General features: G+C 37.6%; 4 protein-coding genes across 19 annotated transcripts in view; 3 read left to right on the plus strand and 1 right to left on the minus strand.

Annotated features, from left to right (window-relative positions):
• The first annotated feature begins 599 nt into the window (after positions 1-599).
• On the plus strand, positions 600-2,126 carry Acbp1 (Acyl-CoA binding protein 1). Its single transcript, XM_072895914.1, has 3 exons — positions 600-770; positions 1,494-1,608; positions 1,703-2,126. Exons 1-3 carry the CDS (start codon positions 756-758, stop codon positions 1,840-1,842), a joined length of 270 nt encoding a protein of 89 aa, XP_072752015.1. The 5' UTR covers positions 600-755; the 3' UTR covers positions 1,843-2,126.
• A 767-nt stretch (positions 2,127-2,893) lies between these two features.
• LOC140667731 (dnaJ homolog subfamily B member 6-B) lies at positions 2,894-9,168 on the minus strand. 7 transcript variants are annotated; one of them, XM_072895908.1, is made up of 9 exons: positions 8,997-9,166; positions 7,102-7,365; positions 6,061-6,162; positions 5,765-5,874; positions 5,339-5,449; positions 4,231-4,407; positions 3,846-4,110; positions 3,643-3,732; positions 2,894-3,299 (listed from the first exon to the last, which is right to left on the minus strand). In XM_072895908.1, the coding sequence occupies exons 3-9, from the start codon at positions 6,123-6,125 to the stop codon at positions 3,131-3,133; spliced, it is 987 nt and encodes a 328-aa protein (XP_072752009.1). In that variant the 5' UTR covers positions 6,126-6,162; positions 7,102-7,365; positions 8,997-9,166; the 3' UTR covers positions 2,894-3,130. The 7 variants fall into 7 exon arrangements, 5 of the variants coding, with proteins under 5 accessions (XP_072752009.1, XP_072752008.1, XP_072752012.1 ...); XM_072895907.1 differs by lacking the exon at positions 7,102-7,365 and having other exon boundaries at positions 8,997-9,165; XM_072895911.1 differs by lacking the exons at positions 7,102-7,365; positions 8,997-9,166 and adding an exon at positions 8,741-8,877.
• A 771-nt stretch (positions 9,169-9,939) lies between these two features.
• On the plus strand, positions 9,940-12,139 carry Arpc4 (Actin-related protein 2/3 complex, subunit 4). Its single transcript, XM_072895913.1, has 4 exons — positions 9,940-10,332; positions 10,574-10,900; positions 11,037-11,207; positions 11,307-12,139. Exons 1-4 carry the CDS (start codon positions 10,330-10,332, stop codon positions 11,310-11,312), a joined length of 507 nt encoding a protein of 168 aa, XP_072752014.1. The 5' UTR covers positions 9,940-10,329; the 3' UTR covers positions 11,313-12,139.
• Positions 12,140-13,731: 1,592 nt separating this feature from the next.
• Nfi (Nuclear factor I) overlaps positions 13,732-24,366 on the plus strand; it is a 34,984-nt gene continuing 24,349 nt past the window's right edge. For 2 of the 10 annotated variants that reach the window (XM_072895895.1, XM_072895896.1), the window contains exons 1-2: positions 13,733-15,231; positions 19,633-19,788. In XM_072895895.1, coding sequence (XP_072751996.1) covers positions 15,151-15,231; positions 19,633-19,788 — 237 coding nt within the window. In that variant the 5' untranslated portion in view covers positions 13,733-15,150. Of the gene's footprint in view, positions 15,232-15,413; positions 17,042-17,129; positions 17,148-17,628; positions 17,780-17,859; positions 18,421-19,632; positions 19,789-24,366 lie in introns of those variants that run through there. The other 8 variants (XM_072895898.1, XM_072895901.1, XM_072895899.1 and 5 more) reach the window with 8 other exon arrangements.

A 24,366-nucleotide genomic window follows, 5' to 3' on the forward strand; every position in this document is an offset into this window, starting at 1 on the left:
TTATTACAGTCTTCTCCCTCTCGTGCATTTTTCTCAATTTTACATACTTTGCAAAAGTACGACATATAAAAGTTTGAGTAGAAAATGACTTGTCATCGTATTGTGTTTATTTATTCAGTATAATTTCTTTTAACATTAATTTTTCTTGTAGATCAATATCTTTGCTTTAGACCGTGTTAAAAAAAAAAAAAAAAAAAAAAAAAAAAACTAATTTCTCTATTACGTCCTGCAAAATAATTGTAATCTTGTAAACTCAAAAATCAAATAAAACATTGACTTGATAATTTGACATTTATTTGATAAAATAAGAATGTACACTATAGTGTGGTATATTTATTTGTATAAATATTATCTTTTAGAATGATCTCTTAGATTGTTTGAAAAAAAAAAAAAAAAAAAAAAAAAAAAAGTATTAATCCGTTATCACACTAAAATATCCACCCATTTCGCATGATATTATTACGAAAGAATTAGTCGAACCACATCGAATGTCGTATAATGATAATTTCAGTTGTTCCAAAGGTCGCTCGATAATGCCTGCATTAATAATAAATATATATATTACTCATTGCGTTAAGCGGACTGTTATACGAGGACCACGTATACGGCCTACGGCCACGTACGTGTGCACATGCTCTTATCGTCAGCCTTCGTGACACAAGTGTCGTAACCTCTCGCATCGTACGATTCTTCCGGCGGGACTCGGGACTGTCGTCGTGTCGTACTTTCAGTGTCGACATTAAGCATCTTCAGTCATGTCGTTAGACGAAGTAAGAATTAAATTAATTTATTCACTCATATTGATGAAAAATTCAATCATATTATAGGCTATAGGAAAAAAAAATGTATCGCAAAATCATCCTCGAATTATTAGCGAGCGAAGCTTAATTAAAGTGAGAACAAAACAACCGGTGATGACAAGTGGGACTATAGTGACGATTGTGTCAATTGTAAAAAAAAAACATTTTTTTTTTAAATATTTGCACCTCAATAAAACTATTGCGTGTCAAACTTTGACAATTATCTTCAAAATTATTTCCGAAAGGCAACTAATGCAACGTAGAAAAAAAAAATTGCTTTTCTTTTTGTAAAAATAATCTTATTAATTTTAAATTCGCCTCCGTCTTTTCCCCTCTAAATCTAAGACAGAAAGAGGGAAAAAATTCACTAGGCTAGAGCTAGACTCAATATAAAAGTCTGTGTTTCACATATTCACACATCATTGACAGCTCATGGTAACTTGGTAGATAAATCAATCGTTAATTTTATAGATAACAATTAGATTTGACAATTTTATGATGTAGAGAAAAGAAATTTTATTTAGAAATTAAACTATATCGTTGGTATTTGCAACTAGTGATTTGACCTGATCTGACAAGTTTAAATTGTATAATTTTGATTGAATCGCTACTATTTATTATATAGATAAAGAGTATAAAAATAGCGAGAAATGATTTTCTAAAACGATTGTATAAACATTTTTTTCCCCTCAGAGATTTGATAATGCAGCCATAGCGGTAAAGGAATTGGCTGCACAACCAGAAGACGAAGAGCTGCTTGAACTCTACGCACTGTACAAGCAATCCACCGTTGGTGATTGTAACACAGGTTTATTTTCACAGCATTTTTGCATAAAATTCATTACTCATCACATGCTCTTATATACGTATAATCTCTATGATGTCTCAACTTCTTTTTTTAGAAAGACCAGGTATGTTGGATTTTAAGGGAAAAGCTAAATGGGACGCTTGGAACAATAAGAAAAGTCTGAAACAAGAAACAGCGAAAGAACAATACATTGCTAAAGTGGAGGAATTAATCGCCTCAATTGGAAAAAAGTAGTCGATTAATTAGTACGCATGTAATGTGCGCATAAATATTCGCGTGTAATCTCACTGAAATATTTGTGAAATTTTTCATTTTTTTAACAAAAAATAAAGTAACAGGAAGCATCATACACATATATATATATATATATATACACACATGCATATATAGATGCGGTACGATATAAATTTTCTATCGTTTGGCAGGTACACGCACACTTATGTAGGATGCACATGCTTGTTCATTTATGAATCTTGTATCCACTTTATTACAGACAGCATAAAATTACTCGTCGCATACGTCTCTTTGTCACAATTATTTTCCCTTCCTAACAAACAATAATTTAACTTTTGCTGCTTGCGTTTCAGTCCCATACTAAAGTTTCACTCATACCGACTAAAGATTATTAGTGTATATTAATAATCAGTATTTTTATATATATAACATTTCTCTTATCATTATATACACATATGGAAATAACTAATCAGAGGAAACGGTTTTTCCTAAAACACTTCCAACGATATACTTCAGCGTGTGTATTTTATTCAGCTAAAACTTAAATTGGTAAATAACGCTATAGCCAACGCGACGATAAAAATATACGTAGCAACGACAAAATAAATTACAACTATTATTAACCGATACGAAAGATGTGTATAAGGCGTTTTTGCTCGAGAAATTATATAAGTTTGCGTCAGTTCTGTAACTTAGCGATACCTAGTAGTTTAATCGAAATTTAAGTTAGCGCGAACCATCGCAGTTACATTTTACATCTATATTGATTGGTAGAGACGAGGCGGATGTTACTTGCAAATTGTAAAGTTTGGATTAGCAGCACAAGCGCTATCACGAGTACTTGACTCGACTCGAACAGCTCATTGTTTTAAAAAAAAAAGTAAATATTTCAATAATAACGGATAGCGCGCCGCTTCGCTTCGCTTTCGAAACCAAAAGTTGATAATTCTTGTCTTTTGAAATGAATTTTATTAACCGAACCGCGTAGAGATGTGTGTCAAAAAACCAATTGTATTATAGGATATTTCTTTTCTCCTCTCTCTCTCTCTCTCTCTCTCTCTCTCTCTCTCTCTCTCTCTCTCTCTCTCTCCCTTTTTTGTTATGTGATAACTTTATATATAAATTGACAATATTTTTGTTGAATTTCCATTAGACAGTAGATGATGGATAATAGTGACATGTATATGTATGTATATAAAATGAAAATTTGAATCAAATTACATCAATCGAGTACATTAGGAGTGCATACTTGTCGACTTGAATATATAAGGAACTTGACAAGAGCAATTTATTTCCTCTTACTTCTATCGTGCTTCTTACTCGTGTGCGGATGATGACGCGTCTTTACTCTGCTAGCTTTTAGATAGTCGCTGTGGATCGCGTTCGAGCTGTGGCTACCCATCGTGTTATCATTGACGTTCTCACAGACTTGACGACTCGTCGATGCTTCGTCGAACCTAACACACACAGATAAACAAACGAGATGACGGAAAATCGAAGTTCATGAGAAGCAATTTCGCTCTTGTTTTATTACTAAATTCCAATTATTAACGCTCCGATCACTCGGGCTTAGAGAGCCTATCTCACTATCATTCGATTGTCAATTTCAATGAATAAAACGCGACTTAAAGACTGACGTTACGTTCTCGACGAAACTATTGCGAGGGAGAGGAGAATATGTATGTCGGGAGATATCAACGCGAATACCAGGTACTCGTTTGCCGATGTTCAAACCGTGACGACAGGAATTTCTCAATTGCCAAGGAGAGATCGAGCGAATGAGATGTGTTTTAACTGTACGTTATTGACTGTGGTACACCGTTCACCGTCTTCGATTTCAGTACGTCGTTTTCATAAGACATTATAGTTTCTTTCCCATTTTCGTAGACTCTGCAAAGAAAAGAGGAAAAAAGGAGTTGAAAAGAATATAGAATATAGAATATAGAATATATAATGCCATTATAGAAATCCACGACATGTATATATATTATTAGTGTACATACTTTTTGGTCGTAATTTTCTTTCCGTCGATGAAACGAGTCGAGGTACTGGTACGTTTTACAGCAGAACCACCGCTCGCTCCGTCGAAACTAGCAAAAGTACCGAAAGAGGTAAAGTTTCCCGCGGCGCTGGCATTCTCCATTAGATTATCGAACGGCAAACGAAAGCCAAATCCAAAGGGACCGAAAAAGGAAGTACTCAGACTGCTCAGATTGCTAGTCGGGTGGCCGTGTCTGTCTGTACCTCTTCGAGAACTACCGTGAAAACCTGTGAGATTTGACAATTGAGAATTGACGTTTTTTTTCACCCTATTTTGCATTCATCACATTTTGTATTTCATCATGTTCATTATTGCGAGCACACGGTCATGATGACATGATGTCTTACCGAACAAATCGTCGAAGGGTGTGCCGTCGAAAAATTCTCTAAATACTTCTTCGGGATCTCTAAAAACGAATGTGCCGGCAAAGTGCGGATCAAAGTCATCTCCGTGGCGTCCACGTTTGCTACCAGGCATTTGAAGACCTTCCTTGCCATACTGATCGTAAACACGCCTCTTCTTTTCTACAAAATTTCCAAGCGAAACAATTATTATTTTTATTGTTGTATTATTTAGCTTCTATCACATTATCACCAAATTTTATTCCTTTCAGCCAAAACTCAACAAGCGAGGCTTCCGCAAGGTTTGCCGCAAGGTTAGTCCAATATTAATCGATAAATTGAAATACATGAACAATTTTTATAGAGTGTCAAGTGTCAACAATGCTCGAGGATTTATCGCGACTGATATATATCGCTTAGTTTAGCTTACGCTATAACACCTTGATCGTTTTCATCAAGAATGTAACTATTTCGATCGAGTTATAATTCGTTAGCTATTAGCACAATAGACTACAGCCAGGGTTAACTGCAACGTATTAGTTATTCAGCGTATGATACTATAGATCAGGGAAAAACTCGCAAAGTTTATTTCTTCCACTACCACTTTTGTAGGAAAAAGGATGAGCGATTGAAGTGTATTTTCTGCTTGTATTCAAAGTGTCGTTCTTTTAAATAAAAAAAAAGATATATATATAAAATAAAAAGAAAGATATTTCTATATCACACATTATAACACAGTTTTTATAAATAATTATGTTTTTCATAAGTCAACATTGATTTTAAAAATCCTAGCTCGTCTCGTTCCTGCGCCGCGTTTAGATATTCCCCCCAGTGGGCGTTTAAGTTTTTTGACAAAAAAAAGAAAAAGAAAAAGAAAAAAGAAGAGAGAAAGAGAGAGAGAGAGAGAGAGAGAGAGAGAGAGAGAGAGAGAGAGAGAGAGAGAGAGAGAGAGAGAGAGAGAGAGAGAGAGAGAGAGAGAGAGAGAGAGATGGATATATACATTTTGTGTGGCGCAATATCAAGGCAAGAAAAAAAAAAAACAGAAAAGAAAACTACAATATACAAAATATTTGGAGCACTCTGCAAATCGTTTTTTTCTTTTGTCAAGTGATACCGAAATATCGCTGGAAAGGAGAATCAAAGAAACTCCGGAAGGTGAATCCACGGCCAGGCCTTGACGCCGCCTTCTGATATAAGCGCTGATCGTAAGTGCGTCTCTTCACATCTGGAAAGATTTTCTATATCGCCCCGATCTTCTCTTACAAAATTATGCGTACGCTCCTCGTTCTTTCACATTTCTCGACAATTTATAATCTATATTCTCGGAACGAGCATTTTGTAATGGTGATTAAAAAAAAGCGGCAGCTTCTATCGCATTAATCCTAAAAATCTGCTATGCTTTTATAAAGTCTAATTAAGACATATCATGTATTCCAAGATATCTATAGTTGTACGGCTCGGAAAATCTTCATCAATCTCGGCGAAAACCGCGGTGTCGTCTCGATCTGATTTATTATTATCATCATCAAAACGTACTTACCATCGCTCAAAACTTCATAAGCTTCTGAGATTTCCTTGAATCTTCTATTTGCCTCTTCCAAATTATCGGGATTCTTGTCTGGATGCCATTTCAATGCCAACTTTCTATACCTACGGAACGGAAATGCCGGATATTGCGTTAGCAGAGCTTATTAAAAACATCCGATCGATCCGTAAGAGTAGGGAGTGGGTCGTATTATTTCGCAAGTTTTTCAAACTTCAAACTTTGCTTGAAAAATATAAATCCACAAGAAAATGGGATCAACAATTAGCTGACAATAAACGGATTAAACTTACGCCTTTTTTATATCAGCACTAGAAACAGTCCGCTGTACCTCGAGCACTTTGTAGTAGTCTACCATCGTTTAGAACGTTCAGGATCAGGATTTAGGAAACCACCTGTCGGACAATGCGAATCTTTCTTATTACAATTGTAATACAATCCATAATTGCAAAGAAATATACAATGAAAATTTTGATTATTAAATATTATGTTTTTTTTTTCTTTTTTTTCCAAGTAATTTTTTTCTTTTTTTTTGAATGACAGCGAGAAAGATATCTTTGCCCGCGATATATTAATTTTTCTAACGGTTGGACGAATAATTTATCATAACTTTGCGTCGTGACTGGCATATAGCATAACGTTACACGACGCATATATGTATAAATATCATTAACAATTTTAATGGATCGCAGGTAAGAATAGATAGCGCGTTATTGTTAATCGCATCGCGTCGACTTTTTTGATTGGATATGTCATTAATTGTAATATATGCTATACGCACACGCAATGATGTAAATTTAAGTGTTTGCAAACTCGAGATGAGAGCGACGAAATTGCGCTAAAGTTAGCCAAGCCGACTATCGAAAATAGTTGGAAACATTGGAAGGTATAGAGATTATTACGAATACAAAGTTCTCGCCCGCGTGGCCTATGATTTATCGATGTATCATCAATTGCCATGCAAATTCAATAAAATGGAAAAGAAAAAAAAAAAAAAAAATATGCGTCACGCGATTTCTTCAACAATTTTCATACATCTTACTAACGTAATATGTATGACATTATTTTAACTAATCGCTGATACTACTTTTGCCTTCGATAACTCTGAATCTCTGCCAAATCGAGTACTATATCCATGCACTCTTTCTCTCTCTCTCTCTCTCTCTCTTTTCTATGAAAAAAAAAAAAAGAATACTAAGAATACTAAGAGATGAAGAAGATGATAAATATAAGAAGCTAATACGCATGTGCCTTTATCTAAGGATAATGCGAAACTGATTGCGAATTAGTCACGCTACTTTTGAATTTGATTTTGGTCTATCTATGCTACCTACGCATTTTGCGGGTCTCTCAGGTAAAGTTGTAGCCAACGTGCTCGTCATCGCGACGTGGGTCGTCTTGCGACCACGTAATCGTACGTGTATATCTGCCGCCTGCGTAACGGCTACGAATTTCGTTTTATCTAGATATTTAATAATTCCCACTCTTGTTGTATTTATCGTTGTATTACAAGTGTCGTTACAAGTAGATTTGAAAAAGTATTGGCCGGTTTTTTTCTCCCTCTCTCGAGTCAAATACGACCTTGAATTTTCACATTTCTGTAAACCAAACGAGTCCTTTAATCGATCAAACTAAACGAGGGCGGAAAATGATCACGGAAGGAAATGTATTTGGCGATTTGAAAGAGGGCACGCATTTTCGAGAATGAATGAGAGCGAAGCGATTCTAGTGGGCGTCCTTATGTTCTTGCAGGGAAGCATGACGTCAGTTTGACATATTTGGCCAGAGAACGACATAAGTATCGAAGCAAAAGGATTTCGCGTGTCCTCGCTCGCGCGCGAATCTTTCCGCGTGTTGTCCTCGTTGCAATTATAATTTATTTAAACGTCAACTTTCTTTCTCTCTCTCTCTTTCTCTTTCTAGATAGCGTTATAAGTAACGGGTTAATTACACCGCGATACATATTTATTTTTTTCTAAATTATACATTGCAAATGTAAACAATTGCAAAATATTTTTGCAATTTAATTTAAACTAAATATTAATGCTTTCCTCGCATTTGCAATTTGGAAGAAAAATAATTGAATGCATCATGCGTACAATTATATTGTATTTTGCATAAAATCATCATTTCAACATTGAATTAAGTAACAATAAATAAATGTGCGAATAAAATAGAAAACTTTAATAGCTTTTAGAATCTATGTCATTTTACAAAGTCAAACAGAAAAAAAACAAACATGTACATCTTGAAGTTACCTCTAATTTAAATTAACAATTGCATCGTATTTTATCTTACATGGAGACAAGGAGAAATTTCAAAACGTTGTTTGAAATATATTTTGCAATGTATGTAATTTACATTGTACCTTCCAATGTATAATTATATATGAAATATATTGCCGGTATTGTTTCTTCCAATTACACAATACAACACAATTTGTAACTCAATGTTATTGTCCTTGACATTGGGTCATATTTTGCGCTTTAGTGGTAAATCACTGAAGGATATAATTTTTAAATTAAAGTTTAACTATTTAAATCATGGATCCCTATTTCAGGTGGAATTATTTGGCTCGGCGTAACTGTAACCTTTCTCGTTGCATCTAATAAAATATCATTATTGTTACAGCAGTGTTATAAATAGTTGGTGGAAAGAGTAGTTAACGGTACGTAACAATCACTGATAAGTTCCTTTGGCCACTCGACACGTTTCGGCATCTATAATAAACTCAACAATGACAGCACACACAAGATGAAGATTTTATGCAATCGTGTACCTTACAATGTTCTACCTAATTTTTCAAGTTTTACTTATATTCACCGGTTTACTTACTGCGTGATGACGTACAAGCACGCGCTTTATCATCAACAGGCGTAACTGGAACATGTACTTGAATTTCTTTGATTTCATTTGGTTACGTTGATACTTGACGCTTTAGCGAATATATACATTGTAATAGAGTACACGTACTTTTTACATGATTTCCCATGAAGCTGTTAATTTAGCGTCGAATTTGGAAGAATTTGCGAATGTTTGATGCAAAATGACTGGAAAGGACACGCTTTTCTTCGAAAGCTTCTTCGTTTCTAGGAGCTCGAAAAGCGTGTCGAAGCGTGTGTAAGAAAAAAAAAAAAAAAAAAAAAAATGATGCGAAAAGCTCGTACCCCCGAAGAGATATTGCGCGCACTTGCCTGGCACTTTATTGTAAAGTATCTTCGGGACTCACCGAAAATGGCTCCTGTTCGTTGCACGTCAACCGTCAATCGTTTTAATCAATTTTAATAGTTGATAAAAGTAAATGGTTTTCTTCTTCCCGATCGGAAAGAAGGCACACGTTCGCGGATAAAAGTGGAGATACACGCCGTGAAGTTGTCTCAAACAAAGTTCGATTATCCAGTGCATACATATATATGTGTGTGTGTGTGTGTGTGTGTGTGTGTGTGTGTGTGTCAACGATATCTCGATATTTTTCTAGATACTTCTATCATTTGGCACTATATTCATGCGCCTTGATGCGTCCCAAAACCTTTGCGTTTTATCCCATCTAGATATATTGTAGTTAAAGGTCGGCAGGAGTGATGAGAGAGTCGAACGTCATTAGGTCTGTTCGTTTTAGCTGAACTTGATGCGCTAGTTTAGAGTTTATCTTTTTCCTTTTGCATTGAAAGAAGAAAGATAAGCTCTAAACCATAGTGCAGCCAGTTCGGCTAAAACCAACAGATCCATTGTCGCCAACATTGGAAAATTAATTCTCAATCATTCTGTACACGCACAAATAGCATTTCAAGACAGACAAAGATAACATTATTATCTCTCTCATTGTCTTTTCTTATTTATGTAAGAAAATAATTAAGTTATTGTTCTAAAGAGAAAACAAAGACATTCTATATTAGGAGGACGACTCATAGAGCTTATATTAATGGAAGGGATTGCCTAATACATGTCGAACGTGAGAGGGTTTACTAAATAAGGACAAGATCGACAAAGAGGATATATTCCATTTCTTTTTCTGCAGTCCTCTACTGTGGTTTGTGCTCGTGAGAAAAAAGGACAGCCTATAGCAAAGCCACTACAGATCTGTCACTGTTTGCCATTTTTGCTCTCTCTCTCTCTCTCTCTCTCTCTCTCTCTCTCTCTCTGTAGATCCTAGTTTAGTGCATCAGTGCCTCTCTACAGATCTATAAGATCTATGGCAAAAAAAAAGTATCCCTGTCGTTCATCGGTGCACCACATACACAATACACGCCCTAAACTACTGGTGCTGGAAGTGAAGCTAAAAAAGTCACCGGCTTTATCGAATCAAGCGAATCAAGCGAATCAAGAAAAATCGAGCCACAACTATAGAGTGAATCAGGACTAGTTGTATAGGCTGGGATTTATAGGCTTGAAGAGTCGAAAATGTATTGACATCAGTCGATGTAATGTTTTAATGTTTTCTGTCGTGTATCTCATAATAAGCGGCGAGAGGCTCGATGCTCTTAAAAAACCGATAGATTAGCCAATACGGATTTTATATCGAATGTTTTGTCGAACTTTGTGAGTTATTATATCTTGCAAGCATGGTAAGTCTTTTTATTCAAAGAATCATACTTTTGATTGACCATCTTATCAAAATCATTCTGAATATATGAGCCTTGATGTTGATTTGTGTTTCTATTCTTAATCTTACTCTTTAAATATCTTGGATTTTTTTCTAGCTATTGTCATCTAAAAATAGAAAAAAAAAAAAAACTTTTTACAATAGTTAACTGTAAAGATCATTATAGTATTACAAACATTTTTCTCATGTTGTTTGTTTTGCAGTCGGGAACACTAAAACCTTATTTGACAGCAGTTAGGCGTACACTTACCGCCGCCATGTGCTTGGAGAATTTTTCTTCTCAAATTGTGGAGAAGCACAATAAACCCGAAGTAGAAGTAAGAGCGAGTAAAGAACTGCTTTTAACTCCCATCTTGATAAGTAGAAACGATAAGGAGAAGGTCTTGATTGAATCTAGCATAAATAGCATGAGAATAAGTATCGCTGTGAAGCAAGCCGATGATTTAGAAAAGATTCTTTGTCATAATTTTACAAGATTCATGACAATGAGAGCCGAACATTTCATGATACTCAGAAGAAAACCAGTAGAGGCAAGTAATTAAAAGCTAATTGTTTTAAAATTTTTTACGATATATATAAAATTATTTCGATATTATAATCAAATTTTGCAAACTACTTAATTATAATACAAATTTTATACAATCTTTTATGCAATACTTATTCTAGGGCTACGACATTAGCTTTTTAATCACTAATATTCATGTAGAGCAAATGTACAAACATAAAATAGTAGATTTTGTTATTCACTTTATGGAGGAGATTGATAGAGAAATCAGTGAGATGAAATTATCGGTTAATGCCAGAGCACGTATATGTGCTGAGGAATTCTTAAAAAGAGTTAGTATATCGAGTTATCGTTTTTATCAAACTTTACAACATTTTGCAAACATAATATTATTCATCTAATATTAATAAATAAATTTTTAATTTTTTCAGTTTTAATCCGTTCATATCGACTATTAGCAATATATAATTCGAAGAATCGAAGCACACAACGGATGTATTGTGCATTGATATTGTCCACTGTACAACTTTGAACAATAACTCTGACAAAATTAGGAAAGACGTTTTTATAAAATATCCAACGAAATATATTCCTTCTCCATATTGCCACTTGGATTATTCCATGTTAAATAAAACACATTATGTTATAAGCATAATGTTATAAACTTGCTTAAAAGTTTGTTATATGTGGCAGCAATTTAAGCAATATCGAAAGTTTGAATATTTGTGGTTTTTATTTTGATAAAACTTATAAATAAATCTAAAGCCAAATTATTTGTATAGCATTTTGAAGAAAATGATATTTGGATAATTGAGTAAGACTTGAAGAGTTCAACTAGTTTTAAGCAAATCCACGAGTTTAAGTTAAATTTCTTTTTTTTTTTTTTTCATATTAGACTATTTGACATGGAATAATTTACTAATGTTTGTTAAGAAGTCGAAAGTTTTTAAAAAAATTGTGATTACAATTGACACAGACACACACATATGCATATATACTTATTTCTAATTAAATATAATTCCAAATCATATATATAATTATATGTATGTATCAAATTTATTATTGTCAAAAATGCTTGGACAAATTTTTGTCATTATTATAGAAATTGCTTTCTCAATTCAATTGATTTTGTAGTGGGACTTTGTTAGATGTTATTAAATAACATTATGTTTTTTGTAATATTTGAATTTGTATACTTTTTACCGTTTGTAAATTTTTTATAATCTTGTACATCTCTAGTTGAAATAGTATTGAAATCGCAATGTAAAATATAATTTAGCCAACTTTATCATCTTAAAGTTTACAAATTTGAAAATCTTTGTATGTTTAATTAATAAATGATAAAATATTTAATAAATGTCACTTATTGCTTTTTTTTTTTTTTTCTAAAATTCTTATTTTGAAAAAAAGAAAACCATTTGTAGGAATACTTTTATCTCATAAATATATATTGTATTATATAGTGTCTTTAGATTATTTATTGCATTTATAGTAATATAATATGTAGCGTCTCTCGAGACAAAAGACAAGAATATATTTTTCAGAAATTATAGTCTTTTTAATTTAAATTTTTTATCGCGTAATAAAGATAAAATATGTATAAAGAGGTAATTTAAAAATTAAATTTTATTTATCAAACAAAATAATAATGAATATAAATAATGTGTCTACCAAATATGCTCGGATCAAGATTTTTTTTTTATATTAATGAAATAATAGTATTTATTTATTACTCGATTTTATTTTATTCATTATATAATTTGCGTAGTAGACGCCCTGTTTTGATAATAATTTCGATAAACGCAAAAAGATGTATACATATATATATATATATATATATATATATATATATATATATATATATATATATATATATATATACACACAGCGTCTCTCGATTGGATGACGGATGCGCCTTCGTAGCCGCAACTTGATCAACGTTTCTGTAAATTGTGTAGAGTGCAGTGATCACATTTACGATGGCTCTGCAAATTCTTTGTGTGGAAAGATATTCCATTTATATATTTATGATCAATCGATCGCCAAATGTCAGTGGAGTGATTTGCGAGTGTTTTTCAGCTACGTGACCATGTGAGTTATTTTTCCTGAATGTCTATCGAGATTTCTATATTCACTGTTTCATCTTTTTTCTCTATCTGGAAACAAATCGTGTCTGATGTTTAAATATGTTTTATATAATACGTAATAAGTTTTAGGTAAAGCTTATATACGTGTTTTTGAAATTAAATGTTTTTCAGTAATTTTCAGTATCAATTACAGAAAAAATTGCTTTGTCTGGAAATTATTTGTTTTAATCGATTGAATAACTACGTCGTGCGTGCGTATGTGTGTCATTGTACCGTCCAAGTGACAAGTACATTCATTATTGGTGAAAATTGATACGAATCGGTAGACATGAAAGTCATTTTAATGTTTATCGTGGCCAAAATGATGCTAAACTCTTGTTAAACGTACGAGCAAAATTTTCGAAACTTGCACACTGTTGAATTCATAATATATTTTTATTAACGTTTCCTACTTTGTCGCCTTTCTTTTAATCTTTTTTCATTTCATTCAAGAATATTTTTTTTTGCAAATACTAGTTAAGTATGTTCAGTATAGATTTTTCTCGCGACGTTTATTTCAAACGTAGACTTTTCCATATCAATTGCCTATTTTATTTATTATTCCAACTCTAATTTTTTATTCTCTTTTCTCGTTCTTTCAAATTATGTTTCCATTCGCATCTCACAGAGACTGCACTCTGACATCGAGCTTGCGCGACGCTGTTTGCTTTTTACGCCGACGCCGACGCCGACGCCGACGCCGACGCCGACGCCGACGCCGACGCCGACGCAGCTTTCGTGGTTTGGAGTCGATGTAGTCCGAAGCCTGGCGTCTTGCGATCGAGCGCAGGGAAAACTAAAAGGAACCGGAGCGTGAGAGGTTCTTTTGATCATTATTGTCGTCGACGTGATAAGACGATAAAGACAATCTGAAAATTGCGCGGCAAAAAGGAGAAAGAGCGAAAAAGACAGAGCGCAAATCGTTGATAAAGATACAGATGGGACGAGAAAAAGAGCGGAAAGAAACACACGCGACAAATCGAAACGGTAAAGTCAAAAAGAGAGCGAGCAAGGAATATACGTAAAAAAAAGGAAGCGAAGAAGGCCAAAGATAAAGACGAAAGAAAGAAAAGAAGCGATATCGAGGAGGAATAGAGGAAGGGGTGAAAGTCGAAAGGCTTGAGGCTTAAGAAAAAGCTGAGAGAGGGAAAGAGAGACACGACAGAGAGAAGGGGTTTGGCGACAGTGTGTTTGTGGGGGAGAATCGCGAGATATCGCGACACGGCAAGGCAAGGCAAGGCAAGGCAAGGCAAGGCAAAGCAAGGCAAAGCAAGACAAGGCAAGGCAAGGCAAGGCAAGGCAATCTGCGTGCGGCACAGGAGAGAAACACAGAGGAGATCCGAAATCGAAAAGAAATTCTCAACTGCGGGTAGATAGGATGCGTGTGCTTGGGTGCGGCGTCTCGTCACCACCCGACAAACGACAACGACAACGACAACGACAACGACGACAACGGTTTAGCAGCGTCGATAGCGCCCGTAGTACTATCCACACCAACATCAACACCAACACCAACACCAACACCAACACCAACACCAACACCAACACCAACACCAACACCAACACCAACACCAACGCCAACGCCGGCGCCGGCGAGATCGGTGTCGGGAACGACAGTCCCGCGAGAACGTTTATCGAGAGCGCGGAATCGTTCGCTAGAGGTGCAAGCGGAACGCTCGGCCGAGTCGTCAAGGACGAAGGAAGGAGCGAGGAGATTCAAGACTCCAAGAGATTTTTCCGGGGCTTGAAAGATTGCCGTCGAAATCACCGCGACATCGCGCGACAATACTACCTACGACCCACCACGTGTTTCGTCCTCGGAAAGTCGCGGAAACAGTTTGACATCGTGGACTCTCCGACGAGTGGGGTTTCTCCAGTCCTTGGAACGCGGTCCCTTGCCATCGGACTCTGCGATCGGCATCCAAACTGAGAGCCCGACTTCTTCTTCTTCTTCTTCTTCTTCTTCTTCTTCTTCTCTACGTGATAACAATCGTTGTCGTAGGACCTTAAAACGTCTCAAGTCGTGTTTAGCTGGACGAAGAGTGCGGCGTTGAGCGACGTCGAGCGGTATCAAACGGCGTCAGACAGCGGCGACGGGGTCGTGACCAGCCGGCTCCAGCCTGGCTCTCAGACTACGTCCAGACTACTCATGTTCATCCCAGACACTCTGAGAAGCTGCATGGTGGAACCGGATGTCTCGACTTACCTGCAGGCTCCTTCCGTTGGACAGGTGCTTACATTTTCAATCATCCTTTTCCTTCTCTCATCTTCTTTCATCTTGTCTATATGTTTACGTTCTAACGTCTCGCTCTTGCTTGCGCCCAGATGATTTTTCCGCACGCCTCTGTTACTTTCTTTTTTTTTTTTTTTTTTTTTTTCTTTAAATTTTTAATACAATAAGTAGATGACGTAGGATTACGGAGGAGAAAAAAAAAATGCGTCAAAGAAGGAGAGACTCGTGGCGCATTTGTTGTGGCGGTTGTTATCGCGCGAATACGAATGCGTTTCGACCACGTTGCGCGCGCGTTTCGATGCTAATATTTACGCGTGACCAATCTTTCTTATTTTGAGATGAGGCCTTGTGTGAAATAAACATCAATCAGTAGATTATTCGACGACAACTTTTGTCTCAAATGCATCGTAATATTTCTCCTCCTTCTCGCATCATCTACAATACTTTGATTTTTTTCAACAAAGCTTTTTTCTATATATAGCCATTCTTTTTTACCCCTACATCTGTCATAGTCAAGTAGCATTAAATCACCCTTGTTTGTACATTTTCCTATTTAAAATTTTGTTCAAATGTCAGAGTGAAGATGGTTTTACGATGAAGGGGAGCTGAGGGGAAATGTTGCATTCGAAAGAAGAATAAATTGGAATAGGGATGAGAGAAGCGATAAGAGAGATGGACAGAGGGTTAATTGACAGAGGGGATGGGAATTATGCTTGGCAAAGCGTCTCGTAGCGTCTGGTAGCGTCTGGTAGCGTCGCGTCGCGTCGCGTCGCGTCGGTTCGAGGGCAAATCTAGTAAGCTAGGACAGGAGCTATTAATAACTGTTTAGGGTGCCGTACCTGGCCGCCGCGCGGTGCCGTCCGCGTCTCGATACGCGCGTCTCCACGACCGGCGTCTCAGTGTCGTCGCGACGACCGACGTTGTGTCCGCTGTTGCGAGTTTGCTTGATCGAGACGACGGACGACGGAGGACTAGAGATCGGGCGGTCGCGATAGATGTTGGCGAGGCTCGATCGAGACTCGAGACTCGAGACTCCGATCCAAAACAGCGCTCTCCTACGCGTAATCGCGCCTTTACGACCCACCGTTAAATAGCCAAACGGCAAGAGTGTTTGAGGCAACGATACGATATATTGGCTGCTATCGCGCTAACGATTGCCAAACGCCAATCTTCGCTAATAAACGCTTTGCTAGAAAAGTTTAACGCCGAAAATGGCGATGCGGCAATCTTGTCCAAACAGTACGGACAATCTACACCGTGTGTTTTTCTTATACAGCCAAATGCTTCGCCACACTTTGTGCCGTTGACCTTAATTTTTTTTTTTTTTTTTTTTTACGTCTAATTTGACTTAATCGTTCGCGCCTCGCGTTATTACGTCGTCCGCCCCAAACTCTTTGTCGTTGATAAATCAAAATGCGTCATTTAGTGCTCATTATTAACGAGTGATTTTTGTGCTACTAAATAATAAGTTGAAAATATTAATCCGGAGAGAATTTTCACGGCCGGTGGAGGAGGTGGGGGAGGGGGGGGGGGAGAGGGGGTTCGGTAAAAATTACCCCGTACATCCGTACAATTGAGAAAATACAATAGTAGAAAAGAAATGTTTTATTCGATCGCGACTCGTGGACCTCTTCGAACAAGTTCGCGCCACGCAATATTGCGCGAGTAAGTACAGAAGAGGAAGAGAAGGAGGAGAAGGAGGAGAAGGAGGAGGAGAAGGGGACGGTGGTGGCGGAAGAGAAGAAGGAGGAGGAGGAGGTGACGGACTCTCTAATTTGAGTTCGCGAATCGCTCGTACCTGACAATGGTACGTTTTCCGTGTGACCATCTCGTTTTCCGGGAGTGATTCACTTTGCGCTTCTTCCTGCTTGGCTGCTCGTCGATTTTTCGCATGGATTGTGTTCTCTATTCGCGTAAAGAGTAGCTTGTAATCAAAATAAAGAAAAGAAAAGAAAAGAAAAGAAAAGAAAAGAAAAAAAAAAAAAAATGCGCGAAGACAAGATGACGCGCTGGAATCGTTTCCTTTATAGCTTTCGCGCGCTTGTACATACCTCTCCCAAACATATCCCAAGGTTTGTCACGCGTTCTTTTCCAACGTGTCTTCTTTATCCTTGCCGCGATGACGAGAGTGTTTAACGTTCCTGATTTTCGTTGGCTCCGAAAATAACAGCGTTACCTACACAGATGGACGCGCGCGTCCAATGTACAAAGGCGTGTCCGTATATATAAAACGTCCGTAAACGACGCTCTCATTTTCCCAGGTGTGTTCGTTTTTTTTTTTTTTTTTTTTTTTTTTTTTTTTCTTTCTTCTTCTTCTCATTGTCTCATCCGTACGTTATTCTCGCTCGTTTACTTCCTAGGTCGACTTAGGTCGGTCTTTCGTTTAATAATCGCGCGCAAATATCCGACTCGATAATGTCCACTCGATGTACAAAAAGGAGCGAAAAACACATACATATAGATACACTTCTCCTTCTGTTCTTTCTTTCCTCTTTCGTCGCGCGCAAGCATGCATCTCGGCAAGATTGCTGGCGCTTTGGCGATGGTAATAAAAATTTAAATTGTACAGCGCAATCTTGATTAGAAAAAAAAAAAAAAAAAAAAAAAAAAAAAAAAAAGTTGTAGATGACAAAGATTAGTGAGAAATTCGCGAGGAAAAAATTTGCCTTGAAACAATATATCATCTCATCTCGTTTCTAAAATTAGAGATACCACCTCAAGAGGATGATTAACTTGACAAACATTGAAAGATCGAAGAGATCCAGGTGGTAGCGTCGGTAAAAGTTTCGCGTGCGATTAATAAAAGTCCATGAATTTCCATGAACGCGTTTACGGGGGACAGTGTCGCGCGAGCAAGATTCCTGGCAGCGGCTTCTCGACGGCTAGTGAAACTCTGTCAAAAGTGAGGATAAATAGACAGATAGAGTATCTGAAATAATTGGGCAAGCACGTGTGAGAGAAGAGGCAGAGATTGGCTTGTTCTCGGGAACGAGATCACGCTCGGGTACACAGATGAGGCCGCGAGCGATTCGCGACTGCGAGGCGGAGGAGTATCGAGATCTTCGTCTTCGTCTTCGTAATCGTTACCGCGAGGATTGCTGTTTCTGACAGCTGGACGCTGACAGGAGGGACGAACGGACGACGGTAGGGTGCTACAGCAGCTGCAGTGTTTGCGAATACTCGATGGTTCGTTTATGTTTTTTAGCAGTTTATTCGTAGCAAGATGTGCACAACCAGAGAATTCTTCTATACGTATATTATATTTACTATGGATAGAGATTATAAGAGAGGTGGAGAGAGAGAGAGAGAGAGAGAGAGAGAGAGAGAGAGAGAGAGAGAGAGAGAGAGAGAGAGAAAGAGACGAGGGAGGGGAGTAAAAACAGTGTCGAATCGAATCTTGCTTTTTAACCGATATCCTTGTTGACATATTCTCGATATATCGCGTGATGAAATAAATCCGTGTCCAATATTTCAATATATTTTATAATTCATTGTCAGTTTACCAGATTGAGTGTATCGTAAAAATATAATAAATTTTATATTTAAAATAGAGAAAGATAAATAAAAAGAATAACGTAAACCAGGCGTAAACGAACGAAAGAATAAAATAGTGCACAGATAATAATATAAAAGCGAGAGTAAAATAAAAAATTACCCTTTTTTATCATAAAATGCATGTGATGCATCCATTTAATCGCATCGATACGTTTATAGTCACTTATAATTAACAGAGATAATCATTGCCGGTACGGCTGTACCGGGGATTAATCTCAATTTTTGCAATTATTTTAGAGAATTTCGTGCCATTAGTGTGCTATTATTTTTATTTTTATTTTTATTTTTTTCGCTCATTTTCCATTGCGTGCGATTATATCTCTATTTTTGGCAAGATTTTAATTGGGTATTATTCAAAATTATTCTCTAAACTCGATCAAATGCATGCTAATTTTTTTTTTTTTTTTTTTTTTTTTTTTTTAATTAAAAATAGCGGGTATTTATAACTATTTTAGCAATTGATAATATTAATTTTATCAAACTATCCAAAGAAAGAGGTTTATTTTAGTTTACATTTTCCCATACATGGGTAAAATATTAAAAGAAATTTGTTAATTAATGACAAAAACATTTCAATCTATTAAAACTGATGAATCAAACCGTTGAATCAGTTTAGAATATTATTCACGTTATTTACTACATATTGCGTGAATTTTTTTCATATACATATATTCTTTTCTAAAATAGGATAGTTGACAGTTGCATGTGCGTAATTGAAAAAAAAAAAAAAAAAAACAACAACAATTCTCCAACCGCAAAGACACGCGCCTAAAACTTAATAACAAGATGAAAAAAAGAACGTAGATAATTTAATAAAAAGAAATAAATATGGTATGATTGCAGGATGAGTTCCATCCATTTATCGAGGCTCTTCTACCATTCGTGAAGTCTTTCTCGTACACATGGTTCAACCTACAAGCTGCCAAGAGACGATATTATAAAAAACACGAAAAACGGATGAGCTTGGAAGAGGAACGTCAGTGTAAGGAGGAACTCCAGGTGAGGAAGTTGGATTGTATAATATATTAGATGGAATGAATTTCGTCTTTGACATTATCTTTATCGGTCAGAGATAGAAATTAAATTGCAAATCTATAAATCTATAAATGGTAATTTTCGTTTGTGAACGACTCACTAACAAACTACAAATTGCGTGGAGGATTGTAAATTGTATTATTACAACAATTTACAGAGAGGAGAGACGGCGAATATATAAATATATAAATATATTAACGTAATAAAATGTTTAATCGGTTTAATCAAGTTTCTATCGGAATGTAGCGTGTCTACCGGACGATAGTCCGCAGTCGGATATGCTATCGTTGGTAATGTTATCGGCCCGTTGCTTCTCCACCGTCATTCCCATCCTCCCTCTTGCGACAGGGTTCGATCAATATTTTAATTTCGCGATGTTGCGGTATTTAGCGGAAGAGCGGAAGAGCGGAAGAGCGGAAGAGCGGAAGAGCGGCTGGCATTAACTAGTGGCGCATAGACATTTCTTCTTCCATTTTTTCTTTTCATTTTTCTTCCCTGCATCTAAACAATGAGAGAAACGTCTCGCGTAAATTCGCATTGTTATCGTTACAAGTCAACTATGGACAAAACTACGAGTCATTTTACTATTCGACGGCAAATTTCGGTGAAAAGTACGTTGCCTCGTAGGAGTAGAACTTTTTGCGAGAAATTGCAAATTACGTTTGTCTCGTAATCATATCGATCTATCGATCTTGTGAACAAACGTGAATGAAAATAAAAGGTCGTTGGCCGTGCTAAAGAATGTATGTACGTATGACTACTGGCACGATGCAGTGTCAGATTTGGTGTAAGGTAACGCGTTTCACACATTGAGAAATTCAGATGCCTTGTTTTCTTCTTTCTCTCTGTCTCTCTCTCTCTCTTTATACACGCGGTTAACTATAAAGATATGACAGGTGTTGTTCCAACATAGTTTACTTTGCGGGATGAAAGGGAAGTTTGATCGAGGTAAAAGCGCAATTGCTTGCCGGAATAGAATGTAATATGATGTAAGGAACATAAGTATGTTTTGAATTTCTCTCTCTCTCTCTCTCTCTCTCTCCCTCTTTCTCTTTTGAGCGATGCGAGAATATGAATTGCGTGCAAGAGTTTCTTTTCTAATTCGCATTCTCCGAATGGATATAAAGAAAGGGTGAATCGTAACGTGTACTTTTCAAGTTGTAGCGTGGAACATTAATAAACGTTGGAGAAAGTAATAAAGGAATACGAATGTATGATAAAATAACAAGAGAGATAGAGAGATAGAGAGAGAGAGAGAGAGAGAGAGAAAGATACATACATATAGGAGCTAGACTACGCGCGACGCAGGTCTGTCGTTTTCTCTTAATTTCGAGACAGACCGCAGTACGATATCGACTACTTCAATTCGGGTGTACGGCATTGCGAGAGACCGGGAGACGAGCGAGCGTAGTATGAGAGAGAGCAAAAGAGATGGAAAATTGGAGAAAAAGAGAGAGAACGTGAGCAATGGATGGATAGACGGGGATAAACCAGAGCGAGGGGAGGGGGTGCGGTGCGGCGCGGCGCGGCGCGTCGCCTGGTCTCGCCTCGCTTCGTCCCTCGCGTCGCTCGTAAGAGGAAGGAAGGAAGAGTATATGTATGTGTGTGGCCCGACCGAGGGTTTGGAAGGGTCGTGGTGGATCGAAAGAGAGAGAGAGAGAGAGAGAGAGAGAGGGAGGGAGGAAGGAAGGGGTGCAGCACCAACACACCCATCCACGAGAAGTATCCGCTACACTGGTGTGCATGGTGCACACCAACTTTTCGGCAATAGGGATGAGAGTGGGAGGGAGGGATGGCCGGTTTAGGGCGGTCGAAAATGGTGTTGGGGAGGACGTAGACATGTAGCGCATACGCCGTCGCGACGGAGGCTGCGGCTACGCGGCGCCTACCAACCACCATCTATAATCTCTATGCAGATATCGATTTTCTACCCTGTATTTCCTAAATTTATGCAAACTAGCGGCGCTACTCTCCCTTCGCTACTCCCCCTTCCGTTCGTCGCTCGCATTGTCACCTTTTCCGGCTCGTTAGCCAAACTATATATATATGGCGTAATTGCAGATTTGTCTCAATACGCTCTGCACGTTGTAATCCATTCGTCGTGAAGAGGATAACAATCGGCATTATCTCCACCTATGCTAAAATAATTCTTGTATTACGAATTCTGTACATTCCATTCTCGACATTTTGATTTACGATAAAAGGCGCGATTACGATAAATTTCCGCGCGTTTCATTTTTCCATCGCCAATTAATAAACGCGTTAATCCGTTTCGCTTATTGATTATTGGATAATCGATGTAGCAGTAATTGTCAGTGAAATCGCTCTCTGTCAACACGCGTTTTAATTTCCGATATAGATATACATATTTATTGTAAAATGTATCTATAATTAATGTTACAAACGTTGTAACACGTTCGACACACACACACACACACACACACACACACACACACATATATATATTATGCGCGATTATATATGTAAGTAAAAAGCATTGAACGGATCTCGAGATGTTTGAATATTTCATACAAATGCAACATTTCGTAAACGTAAACTTTAGACTGCGAAAAAAAAAAAAAAAAAAAAAAAAAAAAATAGGAAAGAACGACTTAATAAGGAGACACGATTGCACAAAAATCTAAATATACGACAATTTCAATCGTTGTACTTTCGACGCGACGGTTCGGAGCTCCGGAAAGATAGTCCGTGTCCTTATGGGCTGACTCTCTCGAGGGGCTATAATATTTACAGTATTCTACGTAGACCTCGGAATTGCCTATAAAGAAATCGCAGAGTCGCTTTGTTCGCGTCATAACGTAGTAACGTAAAGGGTCGGCAGATATACACTGGTCGGGAAGCTTGCCAAATTAATAAATATATTCCCGGTCTCTCTACCCCACTTGGAATTTTCTTCGTTTCATTCCATGCACCTCTATTCTTATCATCGAACGACAATCTAGTCTCCGAGCTGATCTAGTCTCTGACCTCGAATGCGACGCTTTGATTTTCTATTGATTTGTGTGGATACTACGTGGCAACAAATTTCATCTCTGTCTGTGTTGCACAACGACGTTGTTATTATCTGCAATAGCTAGATATCGCGCGCGCGCGCGCGCGCGCGCGTGTGTGTGTGTGTGTGTGTGTGTGTGTGTGTGTTTGTGATTTTCGGCCATACATTTATGAGAAAACTCATCTTCTTTCCCCATCTCTCTGCTTTTTCTTCCCTTGTCCCAGCATTATCGAACATATGACATATTGCAACATTTTCGAGAAAATGTGCATCTTGATAATGCAAATTATGCATTCGTTTACCATTAGATTGACAATGCAGTCTGCACTTTATTTTTCACGATGCAAAATAGCTCGTTGACATAGAATGTTTTGACGATGCGATTTAAAATAGCATTATTAAGTTTATCGTAAAATATTACAAAGAGAGAGAAAGAGAGAGAGAGAGAGAGAGAGAGAGAGAGAGAGAGAGAGAGAGAGAGAGAGAGAGAGAATTAAATATTAATTGTAAGATTGACGAAAAAAATACTCTTGAAAGGAATGATAATTGCAATGTTATATTAAAAGTGTTATATTTTCTAGAGTTTTTAGAGATAATCAACATTTATTGGAATATGACAAAATATCGATAATAGTATATTTCTAGAGTAGTTACGTTTATACGCGCGCGCGCGCGCGACAGAGAGAGGAGAAGAGGCGAGGAGAGGAAAAGGGAAGAATCGGTGCGCGAGTTTTCATATTTAATCTGAAATAAATTGGCAGCAGCTGTTGTGTGACAGGTGTGCGTGTACATGTGTGTCATCGAACATAGCTCGGTTACGAGGCGGTTAAGATTTATCTTGTATGTAGCCGAACAAAATACCCAAAACGTGAAATAAAATTGATTCGCGAGGTGGTTGCGTAATGAATAAGTTTTTTTTTTTTTTTTCGTCGCAGACTTGGAGGCGCGAAAGCAGAGATGGGGAGAAAAAGCGAATCACGAATCACTGACGCGAGCAAGTCATATCGAGCAAAGCCGCGCCTTTGGAAAGGTAGTGCGTGCGTACGCATGTCACGGTGTTACACGCTCTCTCGTTGAGCACAATTCTCGTGAACACGAAGGCTCTCCTTCGCATTCGGCATACATGATATCGAGTATGCACGCAGGACGCGCCGCGCCGCGCCGCGCCGCACCGCAAGTGCGTGTCCACGCAGCCACGCAGCCACGCAGCCACGCTTTCTCCAAGCGCATCGTGGCGCATCGCGAGCAAAACCGCGCGCGAATGCGCGCAAAAACGTGCCTGACATTTTATTCGCACGCGCAGCGGAAATGTCGGAACGTCGCCGTCGCCGTCACCGTCGTCGTCGTCGTCGTCGTCGTCGTCGGCTCGCATACGTTTTCTCGCAAACTCTTTCTAGGCTCTTCTCTACTCTTTCTATTCACATGCCGCATACGTTTTGCTACGGTAAACACCAAACGATTGCCAATTTATTATTTATTGCCGTTTATTCGGTATACATATATATATATACTTGTTACACACTTGCGAT

Source organism: Anoplolepis gracilipes, chromosome 7 (assembly GCF_047496725.1).
Source record: "Anoplolepis gracilipes chromosome 7, ASM4749672v1, whole genome shotgun sequence".
NCBI lineage: Eukaryota > Metazoa > Arthropoda > Insecta > Hymenoptera > Formicidae > Anoplolepis > Anoplolepis gracilipes.